Source organism: Hyperolius riggenbachi, chromosome 3 (genome assembly GCF_040937935.1).
Source record: "Hyperolius riggenbachi isolate aHypRig1 chromosome 3, aHypRig1.pri, whole genome shotgun sequence".
Lineage (NCBI taxonomy): Eukaryota > Metazoa > Chordata > Amphibia > Anura > Hyperoliidae > Hyperolius > Hyperolius riggenbachi.
This window is the reverse complement of record NC_090648.1, coordinates 148,189,432-148,208,100: the sequence shown is the minus strand read 5'-3', so window position 1 is coordinate 148,208,100 and position 18,669 is coordinate 148,189,432. Positions and strand designations below refer to the sequence as shown.

The 18,669-nt window shown below is 43.0% G+C and overlaps 1 protein-coding gene across 6 annotated transcripts in view; it reads left to right on the top strand.

The window, feature by feature from the left end:
• ASB7 (ankyrin repeat and SOCS box containing 7) overlaps positions 1–10,715 on the top strand; it is a 42,199-nt gene extending 31,484 nt beyond the window's left edge. For all 6 annotated transcript variants that reach the window (XM_068275097.1, XM_068275098.1, XM_068275099.1 and 3 more), the window contains one exon: positions 8,927–10,715. In XM_068275097.1, the coding sequence (XP_068131198.1) occupies positions 8,927–9,066 (140 nt within the window). In that variant the 3' untranslated portion in view covers positions 9,067–10,715. The remainder of the gene's footprint in view (positions 1–8,926) is intronic.
• The last annotated feature ends 7,954 nt before the right edge of the window (positions 10,716–18,669 follow it).

The following is an 18,669-nucleotide window of genomic DNA, read 5'->3' as shown; positions in this document are numbered from 1 at the left end:
GAGCTTCCCTCACAAAGACCACTTCACACAAACCTGTTTTTCTGTGCATTTCACACGGTTTTGAGAAGATAATTACTGCTTTCACTGTAATCTGTCTTCTATAGTGAAGAGCTGTGTCCCTTGGTGCTGACACATTACTTTAGGTGGCTGTGGCCGTTCCGTGTAAACTATATTTTACGGGAAGGGGGGGACTTGATCCTTCTATCAAGGGGGTCATGAACCTTAGAAATGTTTTGGTGGTTAGAAGAGCTGGTAGAAGAGTGAAGGGGTGGGTTATCCATATTTGCAGTTTTAGAACCAACTTCTCTGCTCAAAGATGAACGCTGTGAAAATCATTTTGATTTTAAAAGAAATCTGCAGTGCAAGGAAAATGGAGAATGCCAAGTTTAGGAAGGGTTCACGCTGGCATTAAAATTGTTTCTTTTATTGGAGTGGAACTGAGCTGATCAGGCATGAAAATGGATCCTAGGCAACTCGATCATTTAGAACTGATCTATTCATTCAGTGACTGTGAGCAGTACTGAAGGCTGTGCGGAACGTGATAGTTCAACTTGCATTAGTTGCATGCATTTGCATTGCACATATGGAGGTAAGAGACGTGGGGATAGCTGGGTGCAGAGGAAGAACAGAGGGGTTACAACAGCTCTTCTGTGTCCATGAGATGGACAAGCATGTGAGCAAGCGTCTTACTGACATGAAACAGCTGTTGTGCCCAATTATTTTTTCCCTGCATGTTTCTCACCTCCATATGAGCAATGCCAATGCATACAACAGTGCCATATGTGCTTAGAAATAAATCATCACTACAAATATCATCAGGAGGCAGCCATGTACCCTCTAAAGAATCTCAGAAACCAGCAGGTATCTTCCAAGTAACACATGAGGTAGCATGACACTCCCCCCTCCCAAAACACCACCCACCATGAGGCAACACATAACCACAAATAACATCAAGAACTGCATGTGCCCTGCCCCCAAATAACATAATGGGGTACACTACATACTCAAATAACAGCTGATATTCCCCAGGTAAAATCATGACATACCTCCCAAATGACATCAGGAGGCAGCACGTACCCACCAAATAACCTCACAAGGCAGAAGGTGTCTCTCCCTAATAACATATGGCATAATTACAGTGGTTACCACCTTTCTGCAGCAGGTAGTACGGTTTTAAATGGCCTGGTTTTGTAGAAAAAAAATAGACTTTGTACTTGCTTTAATTGCAATGGGCTTATGATTGGAGACCACCTTGATTGATCTTTGCACAGCCTGGCTTGCGGAGAGATGCAGTATAGAATCCACAGATGGACACGTGCATGGGAGCACTGAGTGAGCACTGATCTGTGTGTTCTCGCTGCACAATTTAATGTGTGTGTGTGTGAGTGGGGGGGGGGGGGGGGGTGTTAGTTTGTGGGTTCCCTTGAACTAGGTAGCAGGTTTGCTTTAAAGTAACTTATTACTTCAATTTTTACATTTTGTTTTATCTGCATAAGGTTAGGTTTACATTACACATCAAAACAGATTATTGCCCACAGTGGAGATATAGGGACATGTCGACAGGTTCTTTATCTATAGTATCCATTCAAACTCATTCATTTTCTCAATTACGATACAGGACACTGCACTGGAAATTGACATGACAAACCGATGAAAATCCTCTCCCAGACCCCTCTCAAATCAAAACTTTGCATTCCCTCTCAAATCAAAAATGTGCATTCCCTCTCAAATCAAGTCTCCCTGCTGTTGGTGTCCATTGCAGCATGCATTTTGACAACAAATGCATACAATAACTTATATAGACGGAGTCAACAGATCATACATTGTAACTCCAGTGACAGTTGACTTAGCCAATCCAGCAGTGTTCTCCCCAGAAATGATTTCCAGCCGGGTGGCATGAAAAAGTAGCCAGGTGGGGCAAGTTGAGAGAATGCAGGGCCGGTGCTTCTTTGCGCAACTCTGCTCAAAGCATAGGAGAAGGTGAACTGATGACAGCCGGGTGCTTACCAAAACTAGCTGGGTGGAGCGCCTGGCTAAAAGAGCCTGGGGAGAACACTGCAGCACAGTGTGGACCTAGTCTTAGGGTATGCCACCCACTCATGGAGCTCTCCAATGTTCACACCCTTTCCCTCGCCTACCCCTGGTGACCCTCAAAGCCTGGGGGTCCATCTTGCAGGGGTCATAAAAGAAGTGTGGACATCATAACTTTCACACCCAAAACAAGTGTAGTCACAGAAACGCCTGATCTAAAGGAAGGACCCCTTTATCGGCGAGAGTGACGTAATATTTGGGGCTCTCTTACAGCTCTGGGCCCCCCTGCGGTCGTATGGGGTGCTTCTGTGTAGTTACACCCCTGATCATGTTATACCTTAAATATTTATATATCCATCTTCTTTGCACCTAAATGATCATTTTAGATGAATGGCAGACAGGACAACATACACCTTATTGATGGGTATTCAGTCTCACACCTCATTTGGTCACTAAATCAACATAGGATATCTATATAAGGCATAGACAGAAAAAAGTGATTGACCGGCAGCCGTATACACTGTGAATTAATTAACGCGTAGTAATGATCTGTTTCAAAAGTCTTATTTTCTACTGCAGCATAACTGGACTTGAGAAAGACCTATATTAACATAATACATTTCCCATATTACGGATATTTCTTCAGTAATGTATTGTAGAAACACGCACGTTTAGAGCCCAGGAGTTAATCTGTCACATATTGCATTACATTATCTATCACAATAGAGCAAGTACATAATGTGGAGAGATTCCACATCTGTGCAAAGCCCAATTGCAGCCATGTGATCAGGACTGAAAAGAGCCACATGGGTAACAAACACTGCCAGATGTCCAGCACTATTCTGGCTGGCTAAGAGTGGGACTGCCCATTCTTGGATATGGGGCCCCTGTGAGTGGAAGGTGTTTTACATGTTTATTTTCACTGAGGCTCTACATCCCTGCAGGAAATCCTAGAAACACTGCTTTATACTGGTGTTCAGTGCCAGAAAGACATGGTCATCCATGAGCCTGTTCCAAGGGCACCTGCTATAAGATGCTATTCTGCTGATCATTCTGCATATTTGTGAGGCTGAGAAACAGCAGGGGGTGAGCTCATATTTGTTGCTGAAAACCAGTCATACATTCTTGTAATGTTCATGGTTGGGTAGTCATGGAAAGATATGCCAATCTCCCTGGAAGTCAATCTGTTGCTGTTTTGCATTGTATTAGTCCCAGACACACACGGTGTGATTTTACTTCCTCCGTAATCTTGTTAGTGTGATAGAATGTTATTTTTTTGGCAAGAATGAGGAGCAGATACAAACAAGAGCAGCATTTGCTACTTGTGATGAGTGAAAAGAGACAACATGCCTTTTTACTATAAATCCATTTATTGTCCATGTTTAGTCGATCATGTGAAAGAGAATCTGTCACCAATGGGGCTTTTGCAGAATTTGACTATTTATTGCCTATTATCCATGAAATCTTAAAACTACAGTACTTTTCAAGTCAGTATTCTATTGTGCAGACTCTTGTTAGCCACATTTTTTTCAAATATCCCAGGGCTGGACAAATCCCAGGATCCAGGTGATAGTTGGCTCTTAATATTGCTAGAGCTGGCTTTTCAAAATTTACTACAAATTCTGGATTGGACAGACTGGCTCCTGACGTCAAATCCATATTAATTTGTCCACCCCTGTACTATAATTTTACAACTGTCTGGTTCATATCAGTACAAGCATCCACATTCTTTCTTCATCAAAGAGCAGTCAATTGGCTAGTGCTGCAATTTGTGGCCAAATGCTTTTTCTCTGTGCACTGTAGGGGTCGTTCTCATCCCCTCTTCATAGAACATTATATGCTATATGGTAAGGCCAAAAAAAAAAGTTTGAGTGCAGGGAACAGATAGGAAAGTTTAGTTGTTTGGGATTTATGTTAGTGAGATATGAAAAAACATAAAAAATGTTATTGGGACTGTAAACTTCTTGGGCAAGACTCTCTAACACTGCTACTGCCTACGGAGTGTGCTCTAGTGGCTGCCTCGAAAGCACTGAGTCCGGGAGGAGAATAGCGCTATACACGTATTGGAATTCTTAAACTCTTGTCTCATGATATGACTCGGGAAGCTTTGATCAGACTTGGCTCATTGCTGCATACGTGTGCGCTAACCTTGCAGCACCAGCTTTCTGTTCTCTATTCCATCAGCTTACTGCAGAAACCAGGTGGAATAAAGAGTAGTGCATGAATACAAGAAAGCAATTGATATCATGCAGATAATCATCATATACCTCATCTAGAAGAAATCTAATAGTGTATGGTGGTAAGCACAAGTAGGAAGACTTCACTAGATAGCACAGTTGCTGCCTGCCAAATGCCAGACCTCATGTGGACAATATAAACTTGAAATTTAATTTTGGTTATCGGATAACCAAGCCCAGGACTTAGTAGTATGGAGCTTTATTATTTGACTTTATATATAGTCAGAAACTGGGAAGCAGCTTGTCTTCTTGCAGCATGAGATCCGCAATAGATACAACTGCTCTGATAGTGCTGACTATGCTCCACAGTCATTACATAAAGTAAATATAACTCCAGAGAATGCTTTTTATTTAATTAAAGACAGCAGGAAAGGATTAAAGGACCAGTTGAAATATGACAAAACCAACATATTTTGGACTAGTCCATCTCCACATGGGGAATTCTCATAGACTAGTATAAAACCTGGCAGAGTTTAACTGCTTACTTTTTTCGCTGTAGTGGTCCTTTATTCGATCATTGTATAGATCCCTCTCCGATCTAATCTGTTCTGGGATCTATTGCCTGGCCACACACTGCACAGTGATTTCCCATAGATTTCAGCATGAAATCTATTTTCTATCATCCTAATGCCGGCCCTCAAGTGTATGTGTCTCCTCCCCCACCCGGGTGCCCGTGTGCAGTGTTTAAGGCTCACCAGTCACACTGGCGCAAATCCTGGCCTCTTGTGTCTGGCGCCACCGTGAACACCTTCATGCACCAGTGTCCCATGATACAGGTACTCACGGTTAGGCTGGACACCAGAGGCGTTTGCTTGACAGGTGAATCTTTAACACTGCACACGGACATTGGGTGCTTTACCACGATTGTGTTTGCGTCCGTGATCGCAATTCAGCAGGCCAAATCTCGCGATTTGCGCTTGTGATTCCCATTCAATAGAATGAAAATCGCCCCGAAACGCTGCATGCAGCGCATTTGCGAATAATCGCAAGCGCTGCAGTGTGAATGTATCCCTAGGGATACATTGTAGCAGAAAAGTAGGAACAAACTTACGCTCTGCAAAACAGATATGATCCTTTAATTAATGCACCTGTGTCTTGGTGCTGCTCTCAGACTGGGTGGTGCCAGAAACTAGTAAAAAAAAAAAGAGAAGAGGGACGGAAGAGAGCGCTCCAATAGTGCATTACCTTTTAAAACCAAAATTCACTCTATAAACATTGCACTTACTATTTATTGTTAGATACTGCGCTTCACTACAGACACGAACAGGTCCCCTCAGACTCCCAGCCTGGCCAGGGCTGGCAGTGTGGATGGAACAAAGGGGAGAGCGTCTGTCGGGCGTGGACATTGTAGCAGCTCTTTGCTGATCGCCGGCAATCAGCAAAGCGCTGAAGAATCGCCCCAATGTAATCCAGCCCATACATTTGGAGGAAGAGAGACAGCACCATCAGTCATCGCAATATCAAACACTGTTACACCAATGCACCAAATTGAGCGCTTGAGACCAATAATTTTCAGCATTCCCAATCGATCCTTTGACCAATTTTGGATGGAAATTGATAGAAAGTTCAATTTGGGTGGCCATGTTGCAGTACTAATTGTCCTCTGATCTGACAAAAATTATCGGACTGATAGGTTGATCGGCTTGCAAAAATCAAATCATGTATGTGCACCCTTATAATTAAAAAACAGTGCACTTCTTTGTCAATGGCATTTGGTGATCTGACAGTGGAAAATGGCGACCTGGATGTGCTGTCCATGGAGGCCTTATTCTGTACCACATGCAAACATGCATACTTGCATACTGTCCAGTAAAAAAAATTAATGTACATCTTTCCCTCCCTCACTCAATAAACAGCTTAATTCAGTCTAAAACCCATGGTTGCATATTCCACGAACTATGCTCCTCCCCACTGAGGACTGACAGCCATGCCTGTTATCATGGGAAGGTTTGTTTGTGGCAGCTGCTGCCACTCACACCCTTCTCTATCAAGAGCAGGAAGAGGCAGGGCGACTAGTATCCTGGGGGATGTATGGTGTAGCTAGAAATGACAGGCAACTGAAATAGAGATACTCCAGTGAAAATATGAACCTCAAATTCTTATCTCTCGGCTGTTCTTCAATAACTTTCAGTAGTTTTTATCATAGTGGGCATTTAATATTTTTTGAATTCCTGGAAAAGGTATTTAATCTGTATTTTTTGATAGATATGAGTGGTTCACCTTAAAGGAAACCAGAGACGGAATATTAATAAGATTTGCTACTTACCCGGGGCTTCCTCCAGCCCCATGAGCACGGATACGTCCCGGCTCTTGTGCGCTTTGAAATCCCAGTGATGTTTAGCCTAGACTTTTTATGCAGATTCTACTCCCAGTGCAATCGAGAACAGAGACCAGGTCTTATTTCTCATAATTGTGGAACACAACAGATAAACACCACACCTGCCAGCAGTAAAGATGTCATCACCTATAATAAATTTAAGAATTGAAATCATGGTGAGGAACGATTGTACAAAGAGCCAACACTGAATAACTGATAAAGTAATATTGAATAAGAAATTGCGTTCATTAAATTATATTCAGTAAAGTTCCTCTTTAAGAAAGTCACCCAGTCACCTGTTCTTCAGGAAGATTAGTAATAACAGGAAAATAGTGTTTTGCGACTCGCTTCCCGCATTTTCATGGATTAATCTCACTTTGTATCTACATTACATCTTACCTCCGCAAATTATTTCTCAGTATTAGGTCAGCATGTTCTCCAGCTCCTGTAGTGGGAGTTACCAGCGACCTTTCCTCCTTTAGCTGGTAATTTCCCATGTGCTTTCATTCATAGGCTTCCAGGAATGACTAAGTGCTCCTGACGCTGCTTTTAAGGAACCACACGCTGTTCCAAGCGCTGTCCTTTGGACATTACTTGGTGTAATAACAAAGACAGGAGAGAACCATTGTTTTTGGAGAATGCAAGTCTTTTCCATATTCTCATAGGTGTACAGATAGGAGCCAAATACAACTGTCTGGTTATTGAATTAAACCATAATGATAAGGGAGCGCCTGTTTCATCTGCTAAGCTGCGTACACACTCCCAACTGATGTCGCCCGTTGGGCATCAGGACCTGATCATCGCTGGGCCGGGCTGTACACACACACACACACACACACACACACACACACACACACACACACACACACACACACACACACACACACACACACACACACACGTCAGCTGTGTAGCTGATTATGCGCTTTCACTTTATGGGGCGGCATGACGGAGAGATGACAAACAGCGCATGTGTGACATCACGCCATATGAGGGTGGCACGATCAATGGGATAGGTGGTGGGATTGGCGTCGCTGGGGTTGAGTAGGTCTGCCTGGCGGGTTGGGGGTCTGCTGCCATACATATGCCTCAGTGTTCTCCCTGGAATTTTTTGCCAGCCGGGTGACATGAAAAAGTAGCCGGGTGGGGCGAGTTGAAAATGCAGGGCAACTGTGCTTACAGCATAGGAGGAGGTAAGGAGGTGAGCCGATAACAGCCGGGTGGTCACCAAATCTAGCCAGGTGGCGCACCCGGCTAAAAGAGCCTAGGGAGAGCACTGTGCCTGGTTGTCGCCTGAGGCAGTCGTTATAAGTCGACTTAAGTTAGTGTGGATGAGGTGCTTCAGAATCGGAATCTTTTATTTTCGCCAAGCATGACTGGGTCATGCCCGGAATTGGTCTTGGCACGTACAGGATACAGGTAGGATATATATCATACACATACGTCAGAAGAATCAACATTATATCACACATTACATACAGAGAAGCATACAAAAAAGCACTCAATTTTTGCATCATTACAAAAACTCAAAAAGTTTTCGCTGGGGTTAGCGCTGCTATGTGTGTGTGCAGCGTCAAACAGCCTGGTCACGTTGTGGTGGGGATTGCATGGAGAGAGTTCAGTGAGTTGACAGCTGAGGGGAAGAAGCTGTTCCTGTGTCTAGTGGTCCTGGTGTAGATGGACCGATACCTCCGGCCTAAAGGCAGCTGGCTGAAAAAACGGTTTCCTGGGTGTAAGGGGTCATTTGCAATCCTCAAAGCTCTGGAGCGCAGCCTTGAGTGGTAGAGGAGGTCCAGAGTGGGTAGCGGTTTTCCGATAATTCTTTCCCCTGATCTGATGACTCTCTGCAGTTTGTATCTTCATATATTGAATGAAACACAGTACAATATTTTAAAGCCGTCCTAATGGTGCTTGTGGAAGTGACTGTATGGTCACATCTGCAGCACAAGCTATTGTTTTTCAGGTCAGAAGCAGCCTGACAGGGGCAGATTCTATTGGCCATGTGTTAGATTAGCATCACATGGTACCAACACCCCACAGCTCCCCTCTCCAGGATGGGGGGGGGGAGTGTAATGAGGAGACAGAAAGGACCCAGAAGGCTTTATAGGATCCAGAGTTCTTTCTCTTCTTAAATGAGTATGCCACTTTTTTTTTTTTTTTCCAAGAAGGCTACAGGTATCCTTTCAGGCTACAGTGTACAACAGTTCCACGGTTTATGTATTGACCAGGCCTACCAGCTTTAGAAATGTGCTAATAAATAATTGTATCCCTAAGTGCCATGCTGCTTTCTGCTCTTTATTACACACTCTTAACTTTTTTTTTTAATTCCCTCCCTGAACAGGACAGCCCCGATTTCTTCAGGATTTATGTCGGATTAAAATTCGCCACTGTATAGGACTGCAGAACCTCAAGCTACTGGATGAGCTCCCTATTGCCAGGGTTATGAAGGACTACTTAAAACACAAATATGATGACATCTGAGTGCTGTTTGCACTGCAGCAGAGACTTGTTCCGTCATTTTAGATGTGATAATTCCAAAACTGGGGTAGGCTGTTGTCTTGCACAAGTATATCCTATGCAATTTCTGATGTGGGGTGGAGTCAGAAGGCAGGTATACATTTTTGTTTTAATATTATTTTCCCTGTTTTTTTATATTGTGTAATAGAAAAAAAAGTCTTAGCCTCTTGGGGGTCCAGGTTTTGGGGTCCACAATTTCAGTTCCACTTGAAAATGAGAATTCCTTACACTTTCTGATGCTCTTTCTTTTCATACTTGTCACAGAGTAAATGTGGCCACAATGTTTTGATCTGGTGTCAGTCCAAGTGGAAAAAATATACCTGCCATTGGCTTAACACAGTGGCATCTATCTTTATGGTGGGAGCCCGAGCTGAGCTTCTCAGTTCACTAATAATTCATAGTAAGCTGATAGGTTGCATACATTTCATGGATAGTCATGCAGAATGATGGACTGTGGTGGTGTTAGATTGCAGGGACAATTTCAAGAGAATTATTCATGAATGGGCATTTGTAATGATCTTTATCTCCACGTTTAAATTGTTTTAATAATGCAGCCTTACTGGTTAGAAATAGATTTTTGTCCATTATTTATATTTTCCTTGCAGAATAAAACTAAGCACTTGCTTCTAAAGGCTGTTTGACATGCAAGCACTTTCCAATGGCCGTCAGGGTGCTGCAGTCAGTGACCTTTGTTAGTTCCTCTATAACAGGCAGGCTTGGGGGCGCATACTTGATCATTGCAGCAGAGGAGGGAGGGGCAATGAGAATGGAGGCATCTTGGGGGAGTTATAAAGCAATGGGCAGACAAGCTTGCCTGATCAGGGATGCCTGTACAAACACAAGTTACCACATCTGACCACAGCCTTTTTTTTATTATTTTTTTTTACTTTTAAATTACTATTATTTTTTTGAATCCTCACTCATTCCTTGAATTATGCCAAAACCTGACAAACCTTGTCCTTTATCTAAGCTGTCAAGTGTTGCACCTGCACAGTCAACAGACGTGACGTATTACACAAAGATTTATCTTAACAACTCTCAAATCCCTTGTATGTGGTGACAGCTCAGCACAGTCAGATGTGTTCCTTATCTTCTCTAATGCTGGGTACACACAATTCGTTTTATTGGTCGATATTTCCGATCGATTTCCGATTCAATTCAGTTATCTTTTCTTATCTATGTCCATTCACTCAGAAAAACGATCGGACATGTTGGAAATTATCTATCGAACCATCTATCTGATGAAAAAAACGTATGGTGTATTCCCAGCACTAGAGTTTAAAGCGGATCCGAGATGAAAAACTAACTATAACAAGTAACTTGTCTATATATCTTATCTAAAGTTTAGAAAGTTTACACAGCAAATCTAGCTGCAAACAGCTTTAATAGAAAATGATTATTTCTTCCTGTGATACAATGACAGCAGCCATGTTGTTTGTAAACCTTATGGCCCATACTCACGGGCGAGAAATGTGGCCTGTCGCCAGCACACGTGAGCGTGTGGGCGACAGGCCGGCGACAGCTTCTCGCCAGGTCCCTCCGCGTACACACGCGGAAGAGGGACCAGCGGCAAGGCGGAAGCTGTCGCTGACGTTCCTCCTCCCCCCGCCGGAAGCTCCATGTACCTACATGGAGGTTGCTGTCGCTAGTCCGCGTACTCACGCGGACTAGCGACAGTTGCGGCGGGGGGGCAGCGGCGACTGTCGCCATGCGATTGAAAGTTTCAATCGCATGGCGACATGAGCGGCGGGCGACAGTTCGGGGTGCGCGCGTGTGCGACGGCCCATACTCACGGGCGACCTGTCGCCGCAACACGCGCGCGCCGCGTGTTGAGGCGACAAAAGTCCCTCGTGAGTATGGGCCATTACACAGAGGCAGGCTTATCTGTATCTTGAGGCTCAGCCTGTGAAAAAAACCTAATTCCCCCTCCTCCCTCCCCTCTGCCTCTGAAATCAATGGCTAGTAACGCCTCCTCTTCCTCCTGCCCAGACTGAGCTCCCATGAGCCCTTGCTACTGCCAAGGCTCTCTGAAAACCTGTGGGCGTGGTTTATTTAGTTTATAGGGAATTAGAGTATTAAAACAAAAACAAAAAGTATTTGGCTTGAGGAATGACCTATAAACAATAGGAAAGGAACACAATTATGCAACGAGTAAAAGTTCACCTCGGGTCCACTTTAACATGACATCCATAAGCTAGCCATACACTAGTCAATGTGGCCAAAAGATAGATACCTCCCAGATCATTGTCTGATCAGAAGGGGATCTGTCTGATTGAATCCCTCCACACTCTGTACACAGATTTTTGATTGATTTCAACATAAAATCTATTAAAAATATACCTAACTGCAACATTGTGCTGTTCAAAGCAATGCAACACTATGGGCCGATCGATCAAAATTCTTTTGTCCGGTATGATCAATCGATTTCAGACCAAAATCCATTGATCAGGCCAACATGTTGGGGCATCAATTATCAGTAAATTAAATCTAATCGGCCAGATATCAACAGGAAAAATTGACAGTGTATGTCCAGCATCATAAAAGCCTTGCACTGAGAATGGCATGTTAGTGGACACCTTTAAAGACTATACAGTAATGGCACTTTTGTCACCTGACAAGATTGTGATTGTTTTGAATGACACCCATCAATGGGCTCATCAAGCTGCATGCTGGGCTGTCTAGAGGGCAGGGGGAGCTGGATAGATGCAACCAGAACCAGTAGTTATCAGCTGAGGATGGGGATGTCTGTAAAGATATCAAATTGTCACCTGTAATGATCATAATTGATAACTACCTGTAACAAATGTTTGATAGTTGTTTTAATGCAACAGAAATCACCAGCCGCCCGATTAAAGAACATCAGTAGGTTGTATATTCTCCCTTGTAGAGAGGATTGTAAATGGCGCATTTTATACAAAAGGGGATTGCGTTTACAAAATATCCTGTGCAGATTTCACACTCTTCAAGTGCTTTTAGAGTTGTCTGTCAAGAAGAGCTGATGATGAAGAGCTGTATTGCAAATGATTAAACAGATCTGTTTGTCTGTACAACGCTCAGTCTTGTCTGTACAGTCAGCAGGTCTTCATCTGTGTTGATCAAAAGATTTGCCTGTATTGGACCAGCATGCTTCTGTGCTGTTACCTCATATTCAGCAACGTACATCCCCATTTTCTAGGACTATTCAGGGGACATTCTATTTCCATTACAAAAAGAAGTCTTTGTTAACTTTTCTATATATACCGTAAATGATGCAACAAAGAGATCTCAGTCCATGGAATAAAGCTACTTGGTTACATCCTAATTGCTCTTTTTTCCCCTCTTCCTGATATATTGTATGATTTCCTCTCCTTTTTAAGGCAGCATTATGTTTGCAGTTTAAACATAGTTTTATTTTTTGTTTTATTTCTCCCCTCTGCTCTGTGACTTTGTTTTCTCCTATGTGTATGGTGCTATGGTGTCTTATTTATATACCTAAATAATAAAAGTCACATTTTGAGAAATTACAGGCTGTGTTTTATTTGGGAGTTGGAACTGATTGTTTATCGGTGGCATTATAAGAAATGACTAATTAATGATTAATGATTTCTGGACAAATTTAGTATTTGTATAATTAAACTTCACTTTACAAACCTTCTTAATTTGTTGCATCCATGACGAGATGTTTTCAAAGCTCTGCACTGCTTAAATGCTCTGAGTGTAGCATTTAAAAAAAAAAAACGGGACCTCCTGGTTTACTTTGCTGGGAGAAAACTGTACCATGTGATATACAGAGAGCCAGTATAAAATCTTCAAATCGTTATGAGGTAGCGTCCTGAAACTACAAAAGCATGGAAATGTGACCGTTCAGAATCTACTCACTAAAAGTCCATTAACTTATTCACATCCATGTTAACAATACAGTAATTATATAACTCACTTTTTTTTATGTATTTTTTTGTAGCTCTCAAAATGGGTGAGTTACAAAAAAATTATGATATATTAACCTGAATATGTATTTTTCGTTTCTTCAGTAGTGGGAAGCCTCTGGATGGTCCAGCGGTGTCCCGGCTCCTCCTGCAGCATTCCGTTGCAGTGTCTTTGTATCTATTTTACTCTTGTGCCAGTCAAATTGGTTTCTTGTGGCTGTGAGCATGGACATGAACTAGCACATCCCAACTGGGCATGCTCTAGTAAGGCCTGCACATGCCCAGTTGAACGAAGCACTCGTGCACAGAGGGTAAAAAAAGCTGAGAAAGTTAGTTCTACTGGGCATGCTCAGACCTTACATGCACATGCCAAGTCCAAATGCACTCATCAATGGCTGGGGGCACAGCCAGAAGATGAAACGGATTCCTGTGCTGGAACAGTGGGCTCTGTTATAAATCACCTATTTGTTTCGACACCAGCAACTTCTTATAGTTGCGTCTCACAGACTGTGAGATAACTTGACTCTCAACACAGCAAGCAGGAGATAAACTTTTCTCAGGCTTCTTCAATATTTAAGGAGTTTATTCACTACCCAGATATACAGAAACAGTTCATCATATCCTGGCAAAGCAGATCCTCATGTTTAAGTTCTTGGCGTTACAGCTCTTGACTAACCTTCCTCCTGAGTGTTAGTCAGTTACCTTCTTTCTAGACTACGTTACTCTAGACTACCTATGTACAGCATACATTAGATCAGATTACATAAAGAATGAAAATACTTAGAGGTCCCAGTCAGCATCTAGATAGCATGAAAGTAGGAAGCAGAGCAGGAATCAGAGAGCGCTCCGTTAGCCCGTCCGGCTCTTTAATACCGACTAGGAAAGAGTTAAATGTGACCTCATCTTTGCCATCCCCCAGACCGAACTATTGGCTTAGACCCCTCGTGGTGTCATAATACACACCTACTCGATTAATATTTAATGTCACTTCTCACTTACATACAGGAATTTGGTATTTTGGTAAATATGGCCTGTGTTTACTGTTCTTGTGGTGTACATGTTGAGGTCAGTGAGACCTGTGGCCTAGTCCATAGAACAGCTTCTTGGTATGTTCTAGTTCTGCTGACAGAACTGTAGATTTTCTCTCTCAGAGAAAATCCCCTTAAAGGGCAGGTCTGCACCCCAAGCCTTTTTGACTAACTCAGTCCAAATAACTGAGGCCTACTTAAATTATAACAGGCTCCTGAAAGCATCTGGCCCATCCAGGTGCTTCCAACTACTGAGGTAAGTATTTTAACTTGTTTTTCTTCCATTTATGCCAGCTCTGGTATGCTTTAAAGAATGTGGCTAATCTAGTCAGACTTCAGTCAGAAACACTTGATGTATATGCTTGTTTAAAGTCTGACTAAAAGTGCGGGAGGCAGAGGATCAGCATGACAGTCAGTCCATTTGCATTGCTTCAAAAGAAATGTCAGCCTCTGTATCCCTCTCAGTTCTTTAAAGTAAAGCACAAATAAAGGTCTGGGGATAGGACAGGCAGTAAATCTCTTAGAGGAGAATCCCCCATCACCTCCCAGAAATAGACTTTCAGCTATGACTATTGTGGAGCTTAGAGCGTCTCTGAAGAACAGTTATTGACCTTACTGTACTATGTGTTCTTTTAAAGCTCCGCTGAAAACATTGGCACTATATAAATGCATGATAATCTTCTCTAAAAGTCCTGAACTGACAAACTGGATAAAAGCCTTTGTTGTTTCTTCTCTGTAAGATGCCAGCTGCCAGGCTGTTGTGTTTACTGCATGTAATACGTTTTGAACCTCTGATCCAGAGTGAGTATGGATGTCAGTTGTTCTGACTCCACTAGCTGCATGTTTGCTCCAGGTGTGTGACACAGATACTGCACAAGCTAAAAGATCAGCCTGATAGTCAGGAAAGTTGGCATTGTTGAAAAGGAAGAAAAGATGACAGCCTCTGTTTCCTCTCAGTTCAGGTGCCTTTAAATCAACAGAATGGCCTAGGAGTGGGATGTTGTTTGCATAGCACACCTGCCTCTCACACTGCTAGTAATTGCAATTGTTGTGGAATTTGGCCATAAACTGTTCATGGCCTGATGCTGTAAATTTCTTGACTGATTTTCATGGTGCTTATCTTAGGACTGGCTTCTTCCTGTCCACCATGTGCTCCCTTCTGTCCCCTGTGTGCTCCTTTCTGTCCTCAGTGTGTCCTCTTCTTTCTCCTGTTTGTCCCCTTCTGTCCCTGATTGCCCTCCTCTCTACCCGTGTTGTCTCTCACTCCCCCAAGTATGTTCCTCTGCCCATCCCCCTGCCCCTACCGGCTATAATTAGCGTAAGTGGAAGAAGCGGCTCACCTAATCCATGGTACACGCGGCGACAGCAGACCTCTCCTGTCCTGCACGGCTTCTTCTAGTACCGACTTCTGCTGATTGCGTCATCAATCAGCGGTCTGAACTATGGATTAGGAAAGCCGGTGCTGCAGATTCTGCTAATTATATATGGGCGGACAGAGGAACATACATGGATGGAGCGAGAGAGACGGCGGGGCAGAGGAGCATACACTTCGGAACAAATGGGGTGTGTACACAGCTGCCGCAGGCGTCATTTAGCAATCTGGTATGCCCGACTGGTTTTATCATTCATATAAAGTTTTTATATGAATGTGACCTTTGTAAGAATTTACGAGCTTGAAGAGAGTAGCTGACCGACATGCATAAACTGGGCTGCTCACAAAGATATGATTGGCCTTTGAAAAGTCAACTGATGATGACACTAGTTGGGCTTCAGCTGACAGAATGATGACTTGAGTGCACGGGTAATTGGAGCAGTGATAGGTCGTTACTGTTCCCTTAAAGGGGATCTTTCGCGAAAAAAGTAGGCAGTTAGAAAATGTGACAGATGACAGGTTTTGGGCCAGTCCATCTATTTAAAGAGGAGCTGTTAGGTATAGGGTCTCAGAGAAAATAAACACATATATCAGTAGCTAAAGATTGGCTGTACTTACATTACATATGCATTTCACTGTCCACGTTTGTACTTCACATAATTTTTATATAGTATTTGCAGATAATGATGCTCCTGACAGCTCATGGCAGGTTCCATGTTTGTCTGTCTCCTATGAAGCCAAATGTGTCGTCATGTCCTGCCTGCTTCCTGATGATTCCACTCTCACAAACGCTGGTAATGAATAACACTACTGTGCAGTGAATATTAATTAGCCATGTGGCTAGGAACAATAGCGGACTCCTGCAGTGTACTCTGCCCCAGATTTATTAGTGCTGTGAGCTAGACTGTTACATGCTGTTGAAACTTGAGCCTCACTAGCAGCCAGGGGAGGGCCTCAGAATGCTTTGCAGTATCTGTTATTCGGCTTGCATCCTCCTTAGGAGCCTGGGAATACGGAGCCTTGCTGTCAGCAAACATCTAAAGTAAGAGAGATTTTTAACTGCAGTATTGCCTTTTTGGCTTCCTTCTAAACTGTTTAACAAAGGAGAATAGAGGTTTAAATTAGCTTTTGCAGCCTGACAGTTACTCTTTAAGGGGGATTCTCAGGGCTTTCTTTGTTTTCAACAGCATCTCCTGAACAGCAGTTTAACTGCCAAAATAGCAAAAATACCAGCCGGCCTCCCTAATCACTTGCACACTATTATGTCAGTTAAATTTTGCAACTGTTGTTCAGGAAATGCTGTTGAAAACAAAGAAAGCCCTGAGAATCCCTCTTAAAAAGATGGACTGGCCCAAAACCTGTCACCTACTTTTTTCGCGAAAGAACTCCTTTAATTAACAATGATCTTTAGATGTATTATTCTGGACATTTATTTTTACGGAATACGTGCATTTTTTTTTAAAGTAGGGAATACATATTATAAAAACAGTACTTGGCACCACGGAAGGTTCTGTACTACAGTGGAGATTGTTATACAGTGCAGACGGGAATCAGTTGATGCTGGATAAGTGAGCCTTCTGGTTGCTTGAGACTCAATGTTAAAAATAGGCCTAGCTAATACAGTACTATACCCAACTCTCTATATACATACCATGAACTCTGTAATAAATGTTAAAATACAGTAATTTAAGGTATATTAACCTTTGAGGGAGCCCTGGAACCCAGTATTTAAGCATTGCAGAGCCCACAAACAGCCTTAGTAGCTGTCCTTCATCCAGAGGCGTATCTAGAAAGGTGCAGGTATGGCTCGTGCCATGGGCGCCACAGCACAATGGGTGCCATACCTGCCCCTGTGCTTGCGCCATCAAGCCTGCCTGTGTGCCAGGTCACTCAGACATCGGATCAGATAAATTCTGTTTTCTGGGAAACATAGCTACTTTATGTATGTAGGGCGCTCTTGGCTTAGTGTTAGAAAAGAGGACAGAGAGGAAATAGGAAGCGATATTTCCCAAAAAATAACATCAGCAATATCCAGAGCCAAAAAACATAGGCAACCATGACACATGTACACGAGAAAGGATGCTATTTTTAGAGGAGAAGAGGGCTCTCCCGGGGGGGGGGGGGGGGGGGGGGGGGTTTGCAATTTCAGTATTTGCCATAGTCTCTTTATTATCCAGATACGCCCCTGCCTTCATCACTGTGAGTACTGACAGGGATTTGTGCTGGTTGGTTGAAACTGCCAGTTAGTTATGTTCCGGCTTACCAGGACTCTACCGTATTACATGTACAATTATTGCTTGAAACCTGACGTTCCCGTTCATCAAGAACAACATTAATTTGAGGACACCAGAGGTGGTTTATGAACTGATTGCTATCAATGGCCAGTTTCTTTCGATCTATCGTCTGGTGAGTTATATATTGAAGTGTGAGGTGGTGATGAGGACTGTCCCAGCGAAGCAAGACATCTGTGAAATAGTGACTGGTTTTAGCACTGTGTATATAACACAGGACATGCAACTCAGCCAAGATGAAACATGTCGGTCTGAGGTTGCTGAGCAGACTGTTAAATTAAACTATCATAAAGGATTGTTCCAGGCAACTAAAGTGGTAATGTCCGTACACTCCTTAGACTACAACCAGCTGTTACAATTCTGTTCATTTCAACCAACAGTTTACCATTGCCTGTGATGGTTGTATATGATGGCCATGCTGACTTTATTGTACTATGAAGATCCAGAAGATGACCCAGCACTGTTGGGAGTAATGTAAAGGCTTTATCTTTGATGCTCTGAAAAAAGTGCTTAATTCATTACTCCTGACGGTGCTGGGTCATCTTCTGGATCTCCAGTTTTCTGCAATCCTCAAAGGGCAGGGGACTTGGACTTGCAAACATGTCAACTTCTTTGGTGGGTGCAACCTGCATCGTGGTTGTTCTCTTTATTGTCCTATTGACAAGGCAGATGAAAGGAGCAGCATTTAGTGCATGGACAAAGCGATTGGTTGAAAACTTCTACTGTGGGTGGTTGCTAGCTGCCCATGTTTTGGCATGCATGGACAATAAGGCATACATGTACAGAATTGGACTGCTGGCTAGAACTAATGTACAATATCATTTCAGCTGCCTGATGTCTGTCTCGGACTGTATTCTGTGAAAGTCCACATTCTTAAAATACTGAGAGACTTTGGCAGGTGTTTCAGAGTTGTACAATTAAGTGGAAGTGCAAAATTCCTTTGGTGTGTCTACTTCTCTTTGGCTGAGAGT